The sequence below is a fragment of the Phaethon aethereus genome (assembly GCF_964289735.1).
Source record: "Phaethon aethereus genome assembly, chromosome: 12".
Classification (NCBI taxonomy): Eukaryota; Metazoa; Chordata; class Aves; order Phaethontiformes; family Phaethontidae; genus Phaethon; species Phaethon aethereus.
In genome coordinates, this window is record NC_138588.1 from 19,055,211 (window position 1) to 19,071,648 (window position 16,438).

The 16,438-nt window shown below is 44.3% G+C and overlaps 1 protein-coding gene across 1 annotated transcript; it reads right to left on the minus strand.

Moving 5' to 3' along the window:
* Nucleotides 1-206: 206 nt before the first annotated feature.
* Nucleotides 207-1,626, minus strand: LOC309409116 (C2 calcium-dependent domain-containing protein 4C-like; the record flags this gene model as incomplete). The annotated part of the gene is made up of 1 exon (XM_082005179.1): nucleotides 207-1,626. One exon carries the CDS (start codon nucleotides 1,624-1,626, stop codon nucleotides 316-318), a length of 1,311 nt encoding a protein of 436 aa, XP_081861305.1. The 3' UTR covers nucleotides 207-315.
* Between the last annotated feature and the right edge of the window lie 14,812 nt (nucleotides 1,627-16,438).

Genomic DNA, 16,438 nt, shown 5'->3' on the forward strand with positions numbered 1-16,438 from the left:
TGAAAGCTGTAAACAAGAACAGATTTGACTTGGCAACTACCTAATCCTTTATCCTGAAGACAAATAACCCTTCTGCCCTCCTCCTCCTGCCTACTCAACAGGCAGAAGGTCTGCTCCAGGGCCGCCTTTTAATTTAACAGCAAATGCCTCACAGAGTTTGAAGTGTTAAGCAGCAAAATAAGGCACCACAGCATGACAGTAATACCAAGCAGTGCAGTGCTTTAAAGTATCCTTAAAAGAAAAAAATCAACCCAAAACTTTATTTAGTAGAAAACTTTCAGAAGACAAAATTAGTCTGTTTGAATGTTTGAAGCATTACACTGACAACATACTCATTAAAGACAATTCCCGTTCTCCTAAGATGTAATCCCGTTTCATACTGCACCCTTTATTCATTGCTTTCATCCTTATAGAGAGGCTGTAAAGCTCCTCTTCTGCAATGCCATCAAAAAAGAAGTCCTCATTGAAGATGGGATTTCTGCTTCTCTTTATAACAGTGCTTCTCTGCTTCTGTGTTTTCCCTGGCACCAGGGAGAAGGTGATACAGCATTTTATGTTTTTGGGCTCTACAGAGTCATCATATAAACCCTCTGCGCTGATCAAGCGGATCCGCAGCCTTTCATTTTCTGCGCAGTATTCAGCCGACAGCCTCAACATGCCTCCCTTGTCCATTACCACAGTGCTCTCTCCCACTAGTCTCTCCTGGTTGGTCAGGTCCAGGGGAAAGATGGGAGAACAGGACATGCTAAAGCTCCGAGTCGCAAGCAGCCCCTCGGAGGCCCGCCTGATGGCACTGGGGCTGTTATCAGTGGAGCTGCTCTCCTCTGTAGAGAGAGAATTGTTTCTGGCCATGCTGGATTTGTTCTTGGCTTTCAGCGCTCGGCAGAGCAATCCCTCCTGACTTCGTGTTTTGATCAGGGAGCAGGATCTGGGAGGTGACCTGCTCAGAAGTGGAGAACTGAAAGGAGAGGAATCGCTGGAGGAGGCAGTATCGCTGTCACAGGCGCCTTGCCTGTGCAGGGAGAGATGCCTGGGAGGCAGCCTCACAGAAGCAAAGCTGATAGCAATGGGATTAGACATGCTCCCTTTGCCACTGAAGGTGTTGGCTCTGGATCGAGAGAGCATCAGGCTGGGCAGAGCACCACGTGGGTCACCATGGAAGATGGACTCCTTTCTCCTGGTGTGGGGACTCTCCAGCAAAGTGCAGAAGCCATAGGAAGTGTGGGCTCTGAGAAAGTGAGGCAGGGAGAGCGCTGCTTGGGACTGGGGGTCCGAGTTGGTGCTTTCTTCCTCCAGGGCTGGGATCTCTTCAGCACTTTCCACCTGAATGAGATGTGGCAAAGAAGAGCTGGGGCTGTAGTCAGACGAATTAAGATCCACATCCTCAGAACAGCAGTTCTGGTGGAAGCCAGTGCCCCTAACAGGGACGTTAACAGGACCAGAGCTGGTCAGCCTGGGGGGAATGCAGAATTCGGGGATTCTGTCAGGTGTGAGCACATTAGGAAAAACAGTAGCCCCCAGTCGGGGTTTTTCAGGCAGATTTTGGCCAGGTGGCAGTCCCGGGACGGAGGAGCTAGGGTGGTTTCCGCTTTCCTGTGATGCTCTGATCTTTTCCAAGATCCACATCGCTGTAGCTGGGCAGGAGTTCCTCAAAGGGGAAGAGCTTGAAGTACAAACCCACCTGCAGACACACAGAGATGCAAAAGTACATGAACATCCTTCTTGGACACACTACAGCCATGCGAGGCACAGAAGATGCTGTTCAAGGCAGGACTGGCACAAGCCCAGTCCATCCACAGGTTCAAACAGCCTCTGCGCAGCACGCTAGCTTTAGCAAAGTCAAATGGATTTCGCCGGAAGGACAGAATTAAAGAGATTAAACAGTACCGAGCCACTACCAAGGGAAAACGTCCCTCTCCGGTCAACCCCACCGTCTTTCTCCCTTAGCAGAGGACGTACCTTGTCAAGTGCAAGCCACTTCTTCCTTCCAGCAGCCCTCGCTGCCGGGTACGGCCTCGGGAACCCTGGGTGGCTGCGGGCGAGCGGCTGCGGGCGAGCGGCTGCGGGCGGGCACGCGCCGCGCGCCCCGAGCCGGCCCTTTTCTAGCGGCGCCGGGCACCTCCCACCCGCCGGTGGAGGGGGCTGCCGGGCTCTCAGGCGGAGAGAGGAGGAGGAGGGACACCACGCTGAGCACCGGGGACGTGTCTAGAGCGATGGGGAGACGCCATGCTTGCCTTGCAAAATGAGCCTGTCGCGGGAAAGCGCTTTCTGACCGACGCTCGGCGCGCTGCCTGCCTTCCAGCCGCCCGTACGGCAGGTAGCCCCTCGTCCTTCCCCGGCTTCCAGCTTCTTCTCGATCAACATTTACCTACGGAGGCGTCCCGAAATTAACTAACAAACCCGGGACAAAGACAGAATTGTGTCGGTGCTTCTTTTCTTCTCGAGATCCTGGCAGGTTTCCAGCGTTAGAGCAGTAGGAAGTGGGGATTGTGGTTTTTCAAGCTCATTTGAAAAGATGTTTGCTGCTTTTCTGTATCTGGGTGTGTGCCGCCCACCTTCCCTCCCTCCCCCCCCCCCCCGCTATTATCCACAAGGAAGATGAGACAACCGAGCCCTGACCCAGTGTCCTATCACTGATGCTGAGCAGCAACAGAAACGGGAATGCGGATGCAATGAGGAGAAAGACAAGGCAGAAAATGCTTTGGCAAATCACCTTGAAACGGAGTATCTCAAAAGCACAGGCATACGTGACACTTAACAGACACTGCACAGAGCCAGGTGGGATCCATGAACTTTCTCACCACAGCTCTGCATTGCAGCAGAACTTGAACGGACCTCTGCAAACTCTCTATAATTATTCTGCAAGCTGCAAACAGGAATCCTAACTGCGAAGCAAGGAAGGCCTGCCAAAGAGGTTGGCCAAATACTCAGTTGAAGCTGTATGCCTGTAACACACCAGTAGTAGACAAATAATTTTGTGTCTTTCCTTTTCCCCTGAAGAGCTAAAGTGCATGTTTACTGACTGCTTGAAACAGACTGGATGTGCTCAGAGAAAACAAATCATGTGGGTTACAGGGGCAGGGAACATTTTGAACCTGCTGAAAGATTTAGCTGGGAACACACATGTTCCAGATCCGAGCCTTGCGTCTCTCCTGCTTGTTTTACACCAGTTAAGCTTCACTTTCATAAGAACTCTCTAGCGATTCAAATGAGAGACAATTCTTTGTGCCATGCTTTGTAAAGAGGTTCAGGACACCCCAAATGTCCTAGTAACATTCCAGTTGTCAGTGCTTTGGCAGTTTACTTAAATGGACTTACTTGCTGAGTGTCTGGTTCAAATAATCTCTAATATAATTTAGAGGCTTCAAGAGAGGGTTTGCGCTTTCCCCAGCTAGTGTGACTTTTTAGCAGCACAGTAAAAGGAGCTAGGGATGCTTTTTGGGAGGCAGAACGTGCGCCACATACCTGTTAGCTGTTCAGACCAGGCAATACAGTACTATACATCATGCGTTGCATGCCATATAGCTCCCAAAGAGTAAGTGAGCTTTGTTCCAATAGATACATCTCTGCTTTTAATACCAAAGCAAGATTTTACTCTAAAAACAGAGAAAAGTGAAGAAAATGGAGCTTTTTAGTGGGAACCTTATTACCTCCAGTAACAGTTCACATGGCAATTAACCTCAGGTATAGTAAGTCCACAGCTAGCATCAGGCAGTGATGAAATAAAGTAGCTACCCTGTTTTAGGTACTTCCACTAGTCTCTTTAGGCTTCCTCTGCAGTGAGTGAAAAGAGTGAAAAAGGATTTTCCAGAGGGTGACTCAGGGTCACCTGATCTCGGTTGTCTCTCTCCCTTTGGTGACTGCAAAGAGGGAGCAGGTGCCTAACACTGAGTGGTATGTACCCCCCCTCCCCTTCCCCTTCCTCATAAAGCCTGCGCTTTATAGCCATTTAACAGATTGCTGATGTGCTGGGAGTTCAGCAGCACTGCAGTACTTGTACATCCCCTGTGCAAAGAGGCACTCAAAGGTATGATTAGCTGTTTGGCTTCCTGTGTTCAAAGCAGTTTCTCTTTTCCCTGATTAGCTTCACAGGATAATTAAAGTACGCTGCCAACAAGGCTTCCTGTTGCTATAAAAATATGTGTCTGCAATAAACCACTTTTAAACCGGAAGGGAGATAATTTGTGGCAAGGCTTTATTACAACTCCTGCACCAAGCAACAGGTGAAACCCTGGGATCTGGCCAGGGGCTGGAGAAGCTGTGGCAAAAGGCCATCCCCTACCCGAGCAACATAGCACGAGCCTGCATCCTTCCTCCACGCGTTGCGCTGTTACTGCTCTGCCGCCGCGGGCCTTCCCTCGGTACAGCGGCCCGGCCCAGCAGGCGTCCGGCCGTCCCCGCTCCGCCGCCCGCCCGGGCGCGGGGGCCGGAGCGGGCCGCGGGCGCCACCTGTCGGCCGTCACCTGCCGGCCGTGCGGGCGGGGCGGTGGCGGCCCCGGCCCCGCCGCGGGGACAGCGCTGCGGTACCGGAGCGCTGTGTTTAGGTTAAGAGATCGGCAGCAGCCAGAATACGTTTGAAACCTGGCCTGCCAGGTCCTTAGCAAGCTGTCCGTTCCTGTTTAACTGCGCTGATTCACGTCCTTAATTCAGTGTTTAGTTACAAGTTGGTTCATTCTCCTGCAAACATGAGCAATGTCCTGGTTATTGATGGAAAAAAAAAAGCTAGTTCTACAGGCTCCTGAGCACGGGGATGGTGCGCATACACACGTACACAAACTACCATAGCGTATTTCCGTAAAGGGAGGAGAACATCGTTATCCTGCACCACTGCAAGGACAGCCCAGTGCAGCTATTACAGTAACAGACATCTCTGCTGGGAATAATTACACAAACTCACAACTGTTTTCTAGGTCTTCATCAACAGCACTGACTGGTTCAAGGGCCTGGAAGTGCAAGGGGAACGCTTTCACTTGGGTGGGTGGTTTAGAGTGGGTAGAGGCAGGAGGCCTTTAGGAGCTGACAGCCTTTGGATGATGTGCACATGAGGGGCTGGAACCCTCCTCCAGCCAAGATGAGCGGGAAGATAAAAAGGAAGAACTTCTGGCCCTGCTGTGAGAGGGGGAGGTGTGGAAGAGAGGCATGGATGAGACAGCACATAACAGCTTGCCATTCTTAAAGCGAAAGAAATGGCTTAGTGCATTATACCACCTAAAATACACAAAATTTCCACATGCTTCTGTGAGAATAACTAACCCTGTTAAGTTCTATTTTCCTAAAGCAAACAGCAGCAATTCAGCTGTAGTTTCTTGAAAAAAACTTCAACCAACTGAGAGGTATTTAGCCTTTTTTTTTTTAATTAGGGATTGAGATCATGAGCAAATTTATAGCACATTGATTCATTCCTGTCATTTTGACCAAGGTCAAAGATACCTACTAGCAGTCTGCTCACCACTTCTGGCCTAAATCAAGTCCTTCTGCATCACTTGCATAGTAATACAAAGTAGTCACAGAGGTTTAGCAAATATGATCCGAAAACTTCATTTTTCTTCTCTTGTTTTGTGTTGTATAGTAGCTTATATTTTACCTCATCAAGAAAGGCAAATTTCTGCATAGCTTTATGAGACATGTCCATGCTCCTTCAAATGAACAAATGAAAGAACAGATGCCTGAGTGCTGCTTGGCAGCAAGAGCATAGGAGTGGCAGAGCCCTTCAGGCACTTTGGGACTTTACACAAAGTATCTCAGGTACCTTGTGTAACAGCAGTATGAGCTGTAAAAATCTAGAGGTACAAACTAAAGAATTCCTTCCTTCTAGCATATTACATGGTCCTGTGATGAGAAGCTGACATTCGCCATGCAAAATCCAAGAAGGTTATGCTGTCCCTAATTCCACCGCCACTGAAGTCAGCAAAAAGATCTCTCTGTCTGAAGCACAGGACTATACAGGGATCTAACTGCATTTGGCTTTAAATGCCTTTACATGTTTACAGTTGAAATACACCCAATTCCAGGCAGTATTTACCTGATGTCTATTTCAAATCTGAAAACATATTTTCATTGTTTTGTCTACATGACTTTAAATTTCTTTTCCCTGCATGCTTTCCAGGTTTTAAAACCCCATAATGCAAAAGCCATCTTCCAGCATGAAAGGTACTTCAGATAAAGCCTGGTGGTGTCCAAGGCCAATAAGATTCGGATGCTAGTTATGGAAAAGCCAGCCTAGCATTTTAATCGGTTAAAGACATATTGTCCCCTGCAACAATTTGGTGCCTAGGAGTAGATGAGCTGCTGCGTTTTCTGTCACATTTTAACATGAAGGTAGAGTCTAACTTTCACTAACAGCAATTCCCATGCTCAGCTGTGTAAAGGAACCCTCTAAGCAGGCATGAATATGTATAAAGCTGTGAGAAAAGAGATAACAGCTCTAATGAAAAGGGGAATTAAGTCTTTCTTGCATTTTCTGTGTTCAAGCAACCTACTGGTAATGACTAACACCCTTTCTGAAACCAGTCATCTCCTTTAAAGCTTAAATAGCATCATATGGGAAGAATTTTATTCCATTCTCTCACACACAAATAAGAATTTGTCTATAAACATTCACCAGGCAATAATATAAATTTCTGATTAGCCTCATTCCTTATTACCTACTCAATCAGCTTGTTTGATTACATTGCTGCTAGTGTATGAGAGATTTAGTACTGGTTTTACCTTGAATGGCAAAAAATACTCAACAGCTCCCACAAAATACACCTGCTTCACTTATCAACAGTTAGTAATTCTAAACGTCCATCAGAAATGTTTTGCCTAGATTTTATCCTACTTGTGAAGCATAAAAAACAATATACTATTTTATTGTGTAAGTTTAGTTTCTATAACCAGCACTGACAAGGCAGCGCATTCCTGGCATAGAGCAACGTCTACCATAAAAAAAAAAAGGATCTGGTCACAAAGAAAAGCAGATCACTGGCTTTGTTTGGGTTGACTGAATACCTGAAGGTAATGTCACTGGATCATAAAATTAATTCTTGCTTATCATTGCCCTTCCCCTTGGGAAAGATTTGCAAGTTTTGACTTAAAAGAACGTCACTGATTTAAGTGCCTGCAGTCAACAAAGCCTGGGGAACAGGGTGACTTTTGAGGGTGAATAGGTTTTCCAATATTTCCTATGTATCTACAAAGTCAGTACAAATTTAGACCAACAGGATAAGCAGATTCTGGATACGCATATTCTCTTCTGCAGGTCAGTTGTATAACTCTTACAACAGCCAGATGAGTTATGACACCTGAATCCAGGTAAAACAAAGAAATAGAAGGTTTCGGGGTTACAGAGAACACACGCATCATAGAAAGCATTATACATATATAGCAGCTTCATGGATTTTACTCAGGAACAAATAAAAATGTAATGCCAAATATTCAATGAACTGGAGCAATATGCATATGCAATATAGCAGGTTATCAGGCTTGCCTTTGTCCAGAGAAAGTAAAAAATGATGTATCAGGGGAAAATCTTTATGAAATATTCCTAGTAAGAGCTGGAAACATTGAAAAGTCTTGTAAAATGCCAAAAAGAAACTGAAGCTCAGCTTGATGTATACCAATATTGCTGAGAAAAAGCCTCAATTTTTTTTTTCTAGAACATAATGCTGCAACTATCTTATCTTAGGATCTACAGAATTACCTAGATTCAAATGGGTATTTGTTGTTCAAGTCTCTTATTGGTAATGTTACAGTGTTCTGTTGTTTTAATGGCAGTGTTTCTAATTGGATCATTGCGGGGGGGTGTCTGCTCACTGTTCAGCTGGAGTTACAATGCCACGGCCAACGTGATACTCATAAGCAGCACAACAGCCTAGAGAGCTGAAACATTCAGACAGTAATGGAAAAACAGATGCATCATTCACAAGACTGGCATATAAAGAACTCAAAACTGCCAATAACTTTGTCAAGCAGAACTTGTAACACTGTAGGAAAGAATGGAACTGGAAAAATATTTTAAAGGCTATCATGATCACACAACAGGTAATTCTACATTTCCCATGCTTGGAGTGAAACGAGCTGCACTGCTCAGTTCAGCCAATTACCTGGAAAAGCAAGCTTCTGCACACAGATAACCAGGATAAAATTCAACAGCAGAGTGCATTTCCTAGCACCAGCAGAGGGTTTAACAGAAGCCCGATTAGCCTGGGCAGTTTAGGCAAGCTGATGAAAGGATCCTAAAGAAGGCTGGAACTGGCATGAGAAAGGAAGAAAATAGAAGAGATGAAGATTATTTAATTGAAAGGAAAACAATGGGCAGAACGACTCTGTTCTGCTTTCTTCTGAAAAAAAAAGTGGGATTTTGAGTTATGTTGCACTGCTCCAACTTGGAAGTAAGAGGAATCCGTGACTCTCAGTCAAGACTTGGCAAATTGCTGTCCCATCAGTGACTTTCTGTGATTTAATCTTAAACTTCAAAATGGAAAAGGACTGAGGGACTCAAAAGGAGACTGCTGGTCCCCCTGTATCTGTGAGGCCACCATTCTAAAGGTTGACAGGAAAGTGTCTGATTTTCCTCCAGTGAATTAATATCATCAGTACAGTTAAAGGATGTCTGATCAGGAAGATAACTTCACAGTTTTGTAATGGACTTATACTCACTCTGACAGGCCAGTCATAAGATCACAGCCAGGTTATGCAGACGCAGACACAAAGAATGGAAATTGAATGTCCTCTAAACGAAGATTTACATTCTATAGATCACTCTGCAAGTGCCCTTAATCTACACTCTTGAAGCCATGGCAGCAGCAGAGGTTTGTAGGTTGGCCAGGCATTCAGGCTGTCAGAAACCCTGGAACACCAAAGCCATGGAGAGACAGTGAGAAGGCAACAATGTGTTGTGAGGAGACACAGAGCATTCTGGGGTATTCTATAGTTCTTCTAGCCATGATAGTTTAACATCAGTAGCTAGAACTAGAGAGCACAAATGAGTCACTGTTGTACTGGTTTAGGACACAGCAGCTTACCTTAAAAAGCAGCATTGAGGCAATGCTGCCGTGAACTGGCAGCCCTGAAAGCAAGCGTGAAATACTTTTCTCTCCTCTCTGGTGTCTGGTAAGATTTAGGGTACAACTGATTTTACAGTGTCTTCACAGCTTCTCCAACTTTTTAAAAGATCCTCTGGTGTGTTCTGTCAATGCAGAACTGGAGAAGAAAAAGGAAAAGATTGTGATTTGACATCATGCAAATATAACTGTGAAAAGGACTTAAAAACACTCTCCCTAAAGGGTAGATACGTCTCCTCTTGAAAAGGGAAGAAAGCCTAGCAATTTCTCCCCAAATTTGACTCTTCTGAACAGCGTTAGAGGACAAGCACATGTGGGTGGGAGCAAACCTTGCAGCAAGACAGAAACAACACGTATCCAAGGGACTGGTGTATAAACTGTCTTGTTAACAGATGTTTCATGTAAGTTTTATTGGGTTGAACACGATGAAAACCTAAAAATTCCCATGAAGTTTCCCAGGAGTTGCAGCTCGGTATTGCAGACTGTGTTTCTTTCAAGAATTCTGGGATATGGCAAAACCAGACCCAGAACTGTCCCCAGACCGATGTCTTCAGGTGACTCTTCTGTTGTGGAAGACTGGCTTTTTGTTTGGCCAAGCAGCCCGGGCTTTCACCCATCAGGCTAGGTCTGTAAGACATGCACGTTTCATGATTTCCGGAAATAGAAATCTGACATGGGTGGGAGAGCTCATGCTGTATGCCACCCCATCAGCACATTGTAGATTCAAGTGACTGCAAGGCGATCAACATCTCTAAATGTAATAAAAAAGCTTTCCTTCCCGAAACCTGGATTCCTTGTCTTGCACTGAGCTCAACTTTGCGTTGTTTGTTCCCTCAATGCATATATCCAGCCTGATTTCAGGGCAGGCTTCTCTCCAGGAGGCCAGGTAAATGCTTCTAAGGATTTCCTGAAAAAAAGTCCACCAAACTGATCAGCACTTTTCACAGGCATGTGCTGTGTTACAGCAGTAATGACCACCGTTCATCTCATGGCTTTGTAGAGTTACTGTGCTGTGGCTTGTAGCAGGATATACTGCAGCTAATGAAATTTGAAAATTATAGCTTATATTTTTCTCAGGGTAAAAATAAAAATAAAATCAGGCAATGCAACTTTTATAGTTTATAGTATAGACTATTTCAGTTGGAAGGGACCTATAGTCGTCATCTAATCCAACTGCCTGACCAATCCAGGGCTGGCCAACAGTTAAAGCATGTTATTAAGGGCATTGCCCAAATGCCTCTTAAACACTGACAGGCTTGAGCCATCAACCACCTCTCTAGGAAGCCTGTTCCAGTGTTTGACCACCTTCTCAGTAAAGAAATGCTTCCTAATGTCCAGTCTGAACCTTCCCCCGGCGCAGCTTTCAACCATTCCCACTCATGCTATCACTAGATACCAGAGAGAAGAGCTCAGCACTTCCCCTCCTCAGGAAGCTGTAGAGAGCAATGAGGTCACCCCTCAGCCTCCTTTTCTCCAAACTAGACAAATCCAAAGTCCTTAGCTGCTCCTCATCCTCAAAGAATTGTTCACTTCAGATCCCCTGCTTAGAAACAAAAGTATATATATATCAAAGTACATCATGCAATTATCTCTGTTCTGGTAGCCTTGATAGAAGAACATTTTCTGCACCTTGGTTTCATGCTTAATGTATTCTAATTTCATGGTAATTCCTAAACAAATTTGTTGCATATAACGGTTACATCAACACCTGTAAGGTGAATAACACACATACTGAGAAAAGCTATTCGCTGTATCCTCTTTGTGCTCTAAGTTTAAATATGAAAGATTAAAAATAAAATTTTTCTTTTCAAACAACAATGAGGCTTTGTGAGGCAAACAAGTTTCCACAAAACTTAAATTCAGTAAGGATCACTTCTAACAAGGCTAAAGAGAAAGAGAGAAGAAAACGGATTTAGTTCCCTGGTACACAGTCCTGGCACTATACTTCTCCACATAAGGAACATATTTCCACAGTTGATAAATTACATTTGCATCAATCTCAAAAAGTCAAATTTGAGAACAGCTAGGGATCTGTGTGCTGGTTTTTTGTCATTATATACATGGTTTTATTCCTCAAAAAAATTCTATGAGTCAGCAAATGGATAATTAACTACTACTACTACTTTAACCAGGTGTTACAATGTCACTAGTTATTCTTCCAAAGAGTAACTCCTAGGATTTATCTGCTTGTCATCTTCATTCAAGACACAAGGCTAAAACTATTGAGTTAGACACCATATGCCATGGCCCATGATTGCTTGAGAGCTTCCTCTACACCTGTTCCATACCACGCTCCGATAGTCATGCAGAAACCTGCAACAAGGTGATCCTGATTTCCAAAAGTATGGCGGAGTTGATCTGTGCACTGCGAAACACCTACTGGCAGGTTTTATTAAACAAGTAGTTCTTAATAACCTTTCCCCCCACTCAGACACACATGCAAGAGAGTCCTTCCGCAAAGAGTACAGATCAGAAACAACCTTACACTGAAAAGAGAGGAAGAATTAATGCTCTAATGCACCTGAAATACATGTTCTCGGGGCTTCCTAACTGGTTGCAGCATGTTCCGCAGGTACAGTATGCATGAAGCTTAAATGCACCAGATGACATTGCTGTGTTGAAGCAGCAACCTGCTAGTACAAACGAGGCTTGTGAGAATGAATGAGGCAGCAAGCCAAGGACATTTCAAAAAGGATAATTCACCTTGTCAAAACATGCTAGATCTTGATTCAGAGTATTTAGCACTTTTTAAGCAGGTGTGTTGGCAGACATCACTTCCCTGTATTTCCCATGCCATGAACTACGAAGACCGAAGTGTCACTGAAGGCGGAAAGTTTCTAGGTTCAGCCCTGAGAACAGCAAATGCAGTTGCCTGCAGGCCACACTTCGTCGTACTGCAGTGGGCTGTGAGAGCCCACGAGTGTAGCACAGCTCCCAAGGAGCCGTGTGTGGACGCCCGCCGGGTGTTCCTCCCTGGGTCCCAGCCCAGCCCCATTCCCAGGCAGACACTGCAACGGGAGGTAGGAGGAAGCCAGTCTCTACTTCTAGGTGCCGAATTCTGCTGCAGGAGCTGCCAGTTAGAGAAATCCCATGCTGCATGCGTGGGGGTGGGTGAAGCGCATTAGAACAGCAGCCTCCAGCTGACTTCTTCCTCTCCAGATCATATACAGTGAATCTCTAGTTGTGTATACCAGTTTTCACCTAGACTTTGACTTAAGATTTGACTTGGAAACATTCTTGCTTTGCAGCTAATTAAGACAGCCAGCCAGTCCAGGCAGCTTCATCTAGTCATTGCAGATTAAATATTAAAAAGAAAACTAATGAATAACAAGAGAGTATTGCATGAGCAGTAAAATGTAGTTAAACATTTCTTCTACGTGAAGGTGGCACACTGATGGGATTGACCTCAGTATCTTGATGAGTAGGACATGTAATCAAGAGAGTTACATCTTTAAGTGGAATACATTTCAGAGTGATATCACTAATCAGCAGCACCTGATTAAGAAACAGATGTTGCTTTTGGTACACTGAAGTACAACATTTGAAGCAAAGCTCAAAGCTAGGCTCATCATCCATAGACACTGTCCCGAGCATTTCTACGTGCAGAAGAGGGACAGTTCTTTCTAAAATTTCATTTTAGAAGGACCCAGCATTTCAGTAGCTAGGCTGTAGTTTTCTGTCTACTAAGCTGTTGTGTTTCTGCAGAAGTATTTTCTGAAATAAGAAAGCATTCCCCATTTTTACTTTCCGTTTAAAAAACACGGCCTGCTATGGACCTGACACTGCAAAGCTTCAGACAGATGGATCTGTGATTACCTCCCTCATCTCAGAGCTCCTTATGCCCAGAGAATATTTAGAGAACAAAAGTCATTTAGAATATCAGTCGTGGGGAAAAAACCCAATCCATTAACGGAACTGATACAAGTAAGAAGAGTCTGATTCCAAGAGCCAATGTGAAGAGCCCTGTAGACTTCAGGCAACTTTGGGAAAAGGCTCAGGATTTTGTGGAGGTGCTCATTTTGGTCTTGGGGAGCAGAGAGAAAGGGTGAAAGCAGACAGTGTCTGCTTTATCAGGAGGAAATTGATTGTCTGAAATTTAATTTAAAAGAAAAGTAGAAGAAACGTCAGAGGATACTGTGATTATGCCCTGGCATAAAAAAGCAGATTTGGGGGATTTTGTGGATCGCCCCCTCAGCATTAAATACCTGCCATTAATGGTTTACAACCAAAGAAGTGTAGCAAACTAGATTAAAAGTGCTTGGAGAACAACACTGGCTCACAGCAGCAAGCAGGATGAGTGTGAGAAAGGCAAGGATTTTCTTTGACAAAATTCCTTCCAAGTCAGGGAATCCATAGGCATGGGAAAACAAACACTTTAACTACTGCTCCCAAACACAAAGAGTTTAAACATATGGCCAGATATTACTATAGAAAGAAAAACAATTTGAAGTTATTGCTGTCACGCACATATTCCCACTGGGAAAAGTAGAAATAGGCTCACGTGACCCTAACAGATTCTCTGGCACTTTGTAAAAATTGTTACACGACGAGGAGCTTTGCTTAAGTGGGGAGGACCAAATTAAACCCTTCATTGTTTAGCTATCACATCCTTTTTCACTCCTTTAGGCAAACTTTAAGTTTGAATCCAGCCTCAGCCTCCCTCCCTCATCCCCCAGGGCCAGCAGCCTCCCACTGGAGCAGGCAATGTGGAACACATGGCACTGGTGTGCTGGGAACCTCCTCCACCCCAAACACTTAAGAGAAAACAGGCTGCAGTTTACTTGCAGCACATTTCACTTGAGGCTTTGCACTACCTACCCGAAAGAGAGGCAGAACCCAATACTTCAGCTCTTGGGACACTTGTGGGTTTTTGCTACCCATGCATGTAAAGTAAAAGATGCTCTCCTCTGTTTTCTAGCACTTACAAATATCTTTTGCCACTTAATTTACCTCAATTAAAGTAACAAATACAATGAAAGCTCTGGAAAATGCTTCTTCTAGCACCAGTCTTACAAGGACCTGCATGGACAGGTCATTGAGAAGAAAGCAGAGATATTGGGGAATATCTTTTCCAGGCCATAGCTGTGGGAAACACAGCTTTTCCTTCATGATCAGCAGCACCATCCTCAGAGCTGAGTGTGAAACCAGTCAGGTGATCCAGCAGGTTCTGTATTTTCCTCCCATCAGAATAAATGACAAAGATTTCCTGGGCAGCAGTCTTGTTCTAGCCCTCATCCATTTACAGGCAGATAGTCAGTCATGGAAATACAGGGAGAGCAGGGGCCAGCCCCTCCCAAGTGTCTCTGGGGCTAAAACCACCTGAAAGCTGCTGTTTCAGTTTTACTGAGAAAACCCCATCTCTGGCCTCCAGGACAGAGATTGCTTTTCATTTCTGTGCCAGGGCAATGTCTGCCTCATCAGCACTCCTCAGACAGTAGGGCCAGGATCAGAAAGCCATCAACTTGTTCCTGCTGCTTTTAATTAAGCAGAACTCATCAGCAAACTGAAGGCCAGCAAACTGCACAGACACTAATAAGCACAGTACTCTGGCTTCCGCTGTTCCTAGCATTGAGCTACACAGCAGCAGCACCTTCACTCTGTGCACTCTTCGCTGTTATTTGCCATTTACTGTGATTAGCTGAAGTTGGGAAGAACAACTGAACTTAAGTAATTAAAACATCATACTCAGTGATTTACTGCTCAGCAACTTTCCCGAAAAGCAATGAAGTGATAGCTTTCAACAGCAGCTAAAGTGATTGTCAGGCCAGAGGAGCTTCAGTCCCCAAATACATAACTCACATTGTCCATTCAAAGATCAGCCATTTCAGGCAGGCTGAAAGTCATTAACAACTGCCCCGCTTCACCTGTCAACAATTTGCCCTCCTCTAAGAATATAATTCAAATCTCTTCTGCTTTCTGTTAGACCTGAGTTAAAGCCCCTTTGCAGGGCAACCTAGAGAACCCTAGCAACCCTGGGCTTGAGTCAAGTTTTCTAAAGGTAACTTGCAAAAATGAACTACAGGTTTGTAGTTTTTTGGGGTTTTTTTGACAGTTACAGTGATACAAACCCTTCAAGGATGGTTTCAGTGGTACATGATCTGATTGGGACTATACAGGGGCACATTCCACCCACTGAAAAGAGCGGCAAACAAGGGAAAAGAGCACTCTTGGGCTTGTGCTATTGTAATGAATGCTTTGAGTTTAAATATTTTTGAAAAGTGTCTTCAGTGTGCTGCCCAGTGAAACTCTGGAAAGCATTTCATAAATCAGTTTAAGTTAGCAGCACTTCATGTCCTGCAGGAAAAGAAATTCTTTATGGTTTATTTATATGGTAAGATAGCATTAAAAGAAAGTATTAACTGAGATTGCTATCAGTGAATGACTGACAATAAGATGGAAGATTGATTTGATCACAGGAAACGCAAACAAATTGTACCTTTAGGGGGGTCAGTGAAAAGCTCAGCATTAAAATAAATCACCGTCAGACCCTGGAGACAGAGCAGCTGGGAACGGGCTGGTGCTCCCTCCTCTCAGTCATGCTGGCTTTACCTCTGTGTAATCCTGCTGACTTCAGACTTTCACTGCACAAATAAGAGAATCACATGCCAAATATATGCCATGCTAGCTTTGACCCAACTTAACAATTGTGACTCCAGAGTTTCCAACATTAACATTCCTATCCATCCTGAACATCTTTTTCACTGGGGCACTTGAGCTCCACACAAAAAACCCACAGTGCTTTAAGAAAGTTCTTTTATGAGGGAATTGCTGGTATATTCTTGTTCGTTTATTTTATGTTTCTTTTGAATCAACATCTCACTTAAAATCTGTAATGTCAAGAACAGTAACATCTTCCTTCTTCAGAGCTCTCAAAGCAGATTGCATGTCCTTTTCATTTTTACTAGGTTGGTTTTTTTTTTACTTCAATACTGGTCCTTTTACAGAGCACAATTCTCATGCCACCCTTTTATTTCTCTGTCTATACTGGTATTAGTCAGAATATAAAGCCATTTATCAGAGTTCTTCTCACTCCCATTTCTATGCAATTGAAACACCATGAAATATTGGCCAAAGAAAGCTAATCTAGCAGACTTGGAACATTTACATCTCAAAATCTTATTAAAACATTTAGTAGATAGCATTGCCTCATTCCAATTTGTTTCATCCTTTATCTTTTGTCCTGTTGTGGAGTACATTTTACCCCAGCATCCCATTTTCCTCCTTTTCTAGAAGTCAAGCGCCCATCAGGTTTCTTGCCATCTCCAAATCCACCTTAATGTATCAAATCCATTTTCTAAAACCATTCTTGCAGATGTTTGAAGTGAAGCAGCAGCCAAGTCCAAATAAGTCTTTGGCTGTGTATGACTGATCTAGAGATCCCTCTCCTGTTACCA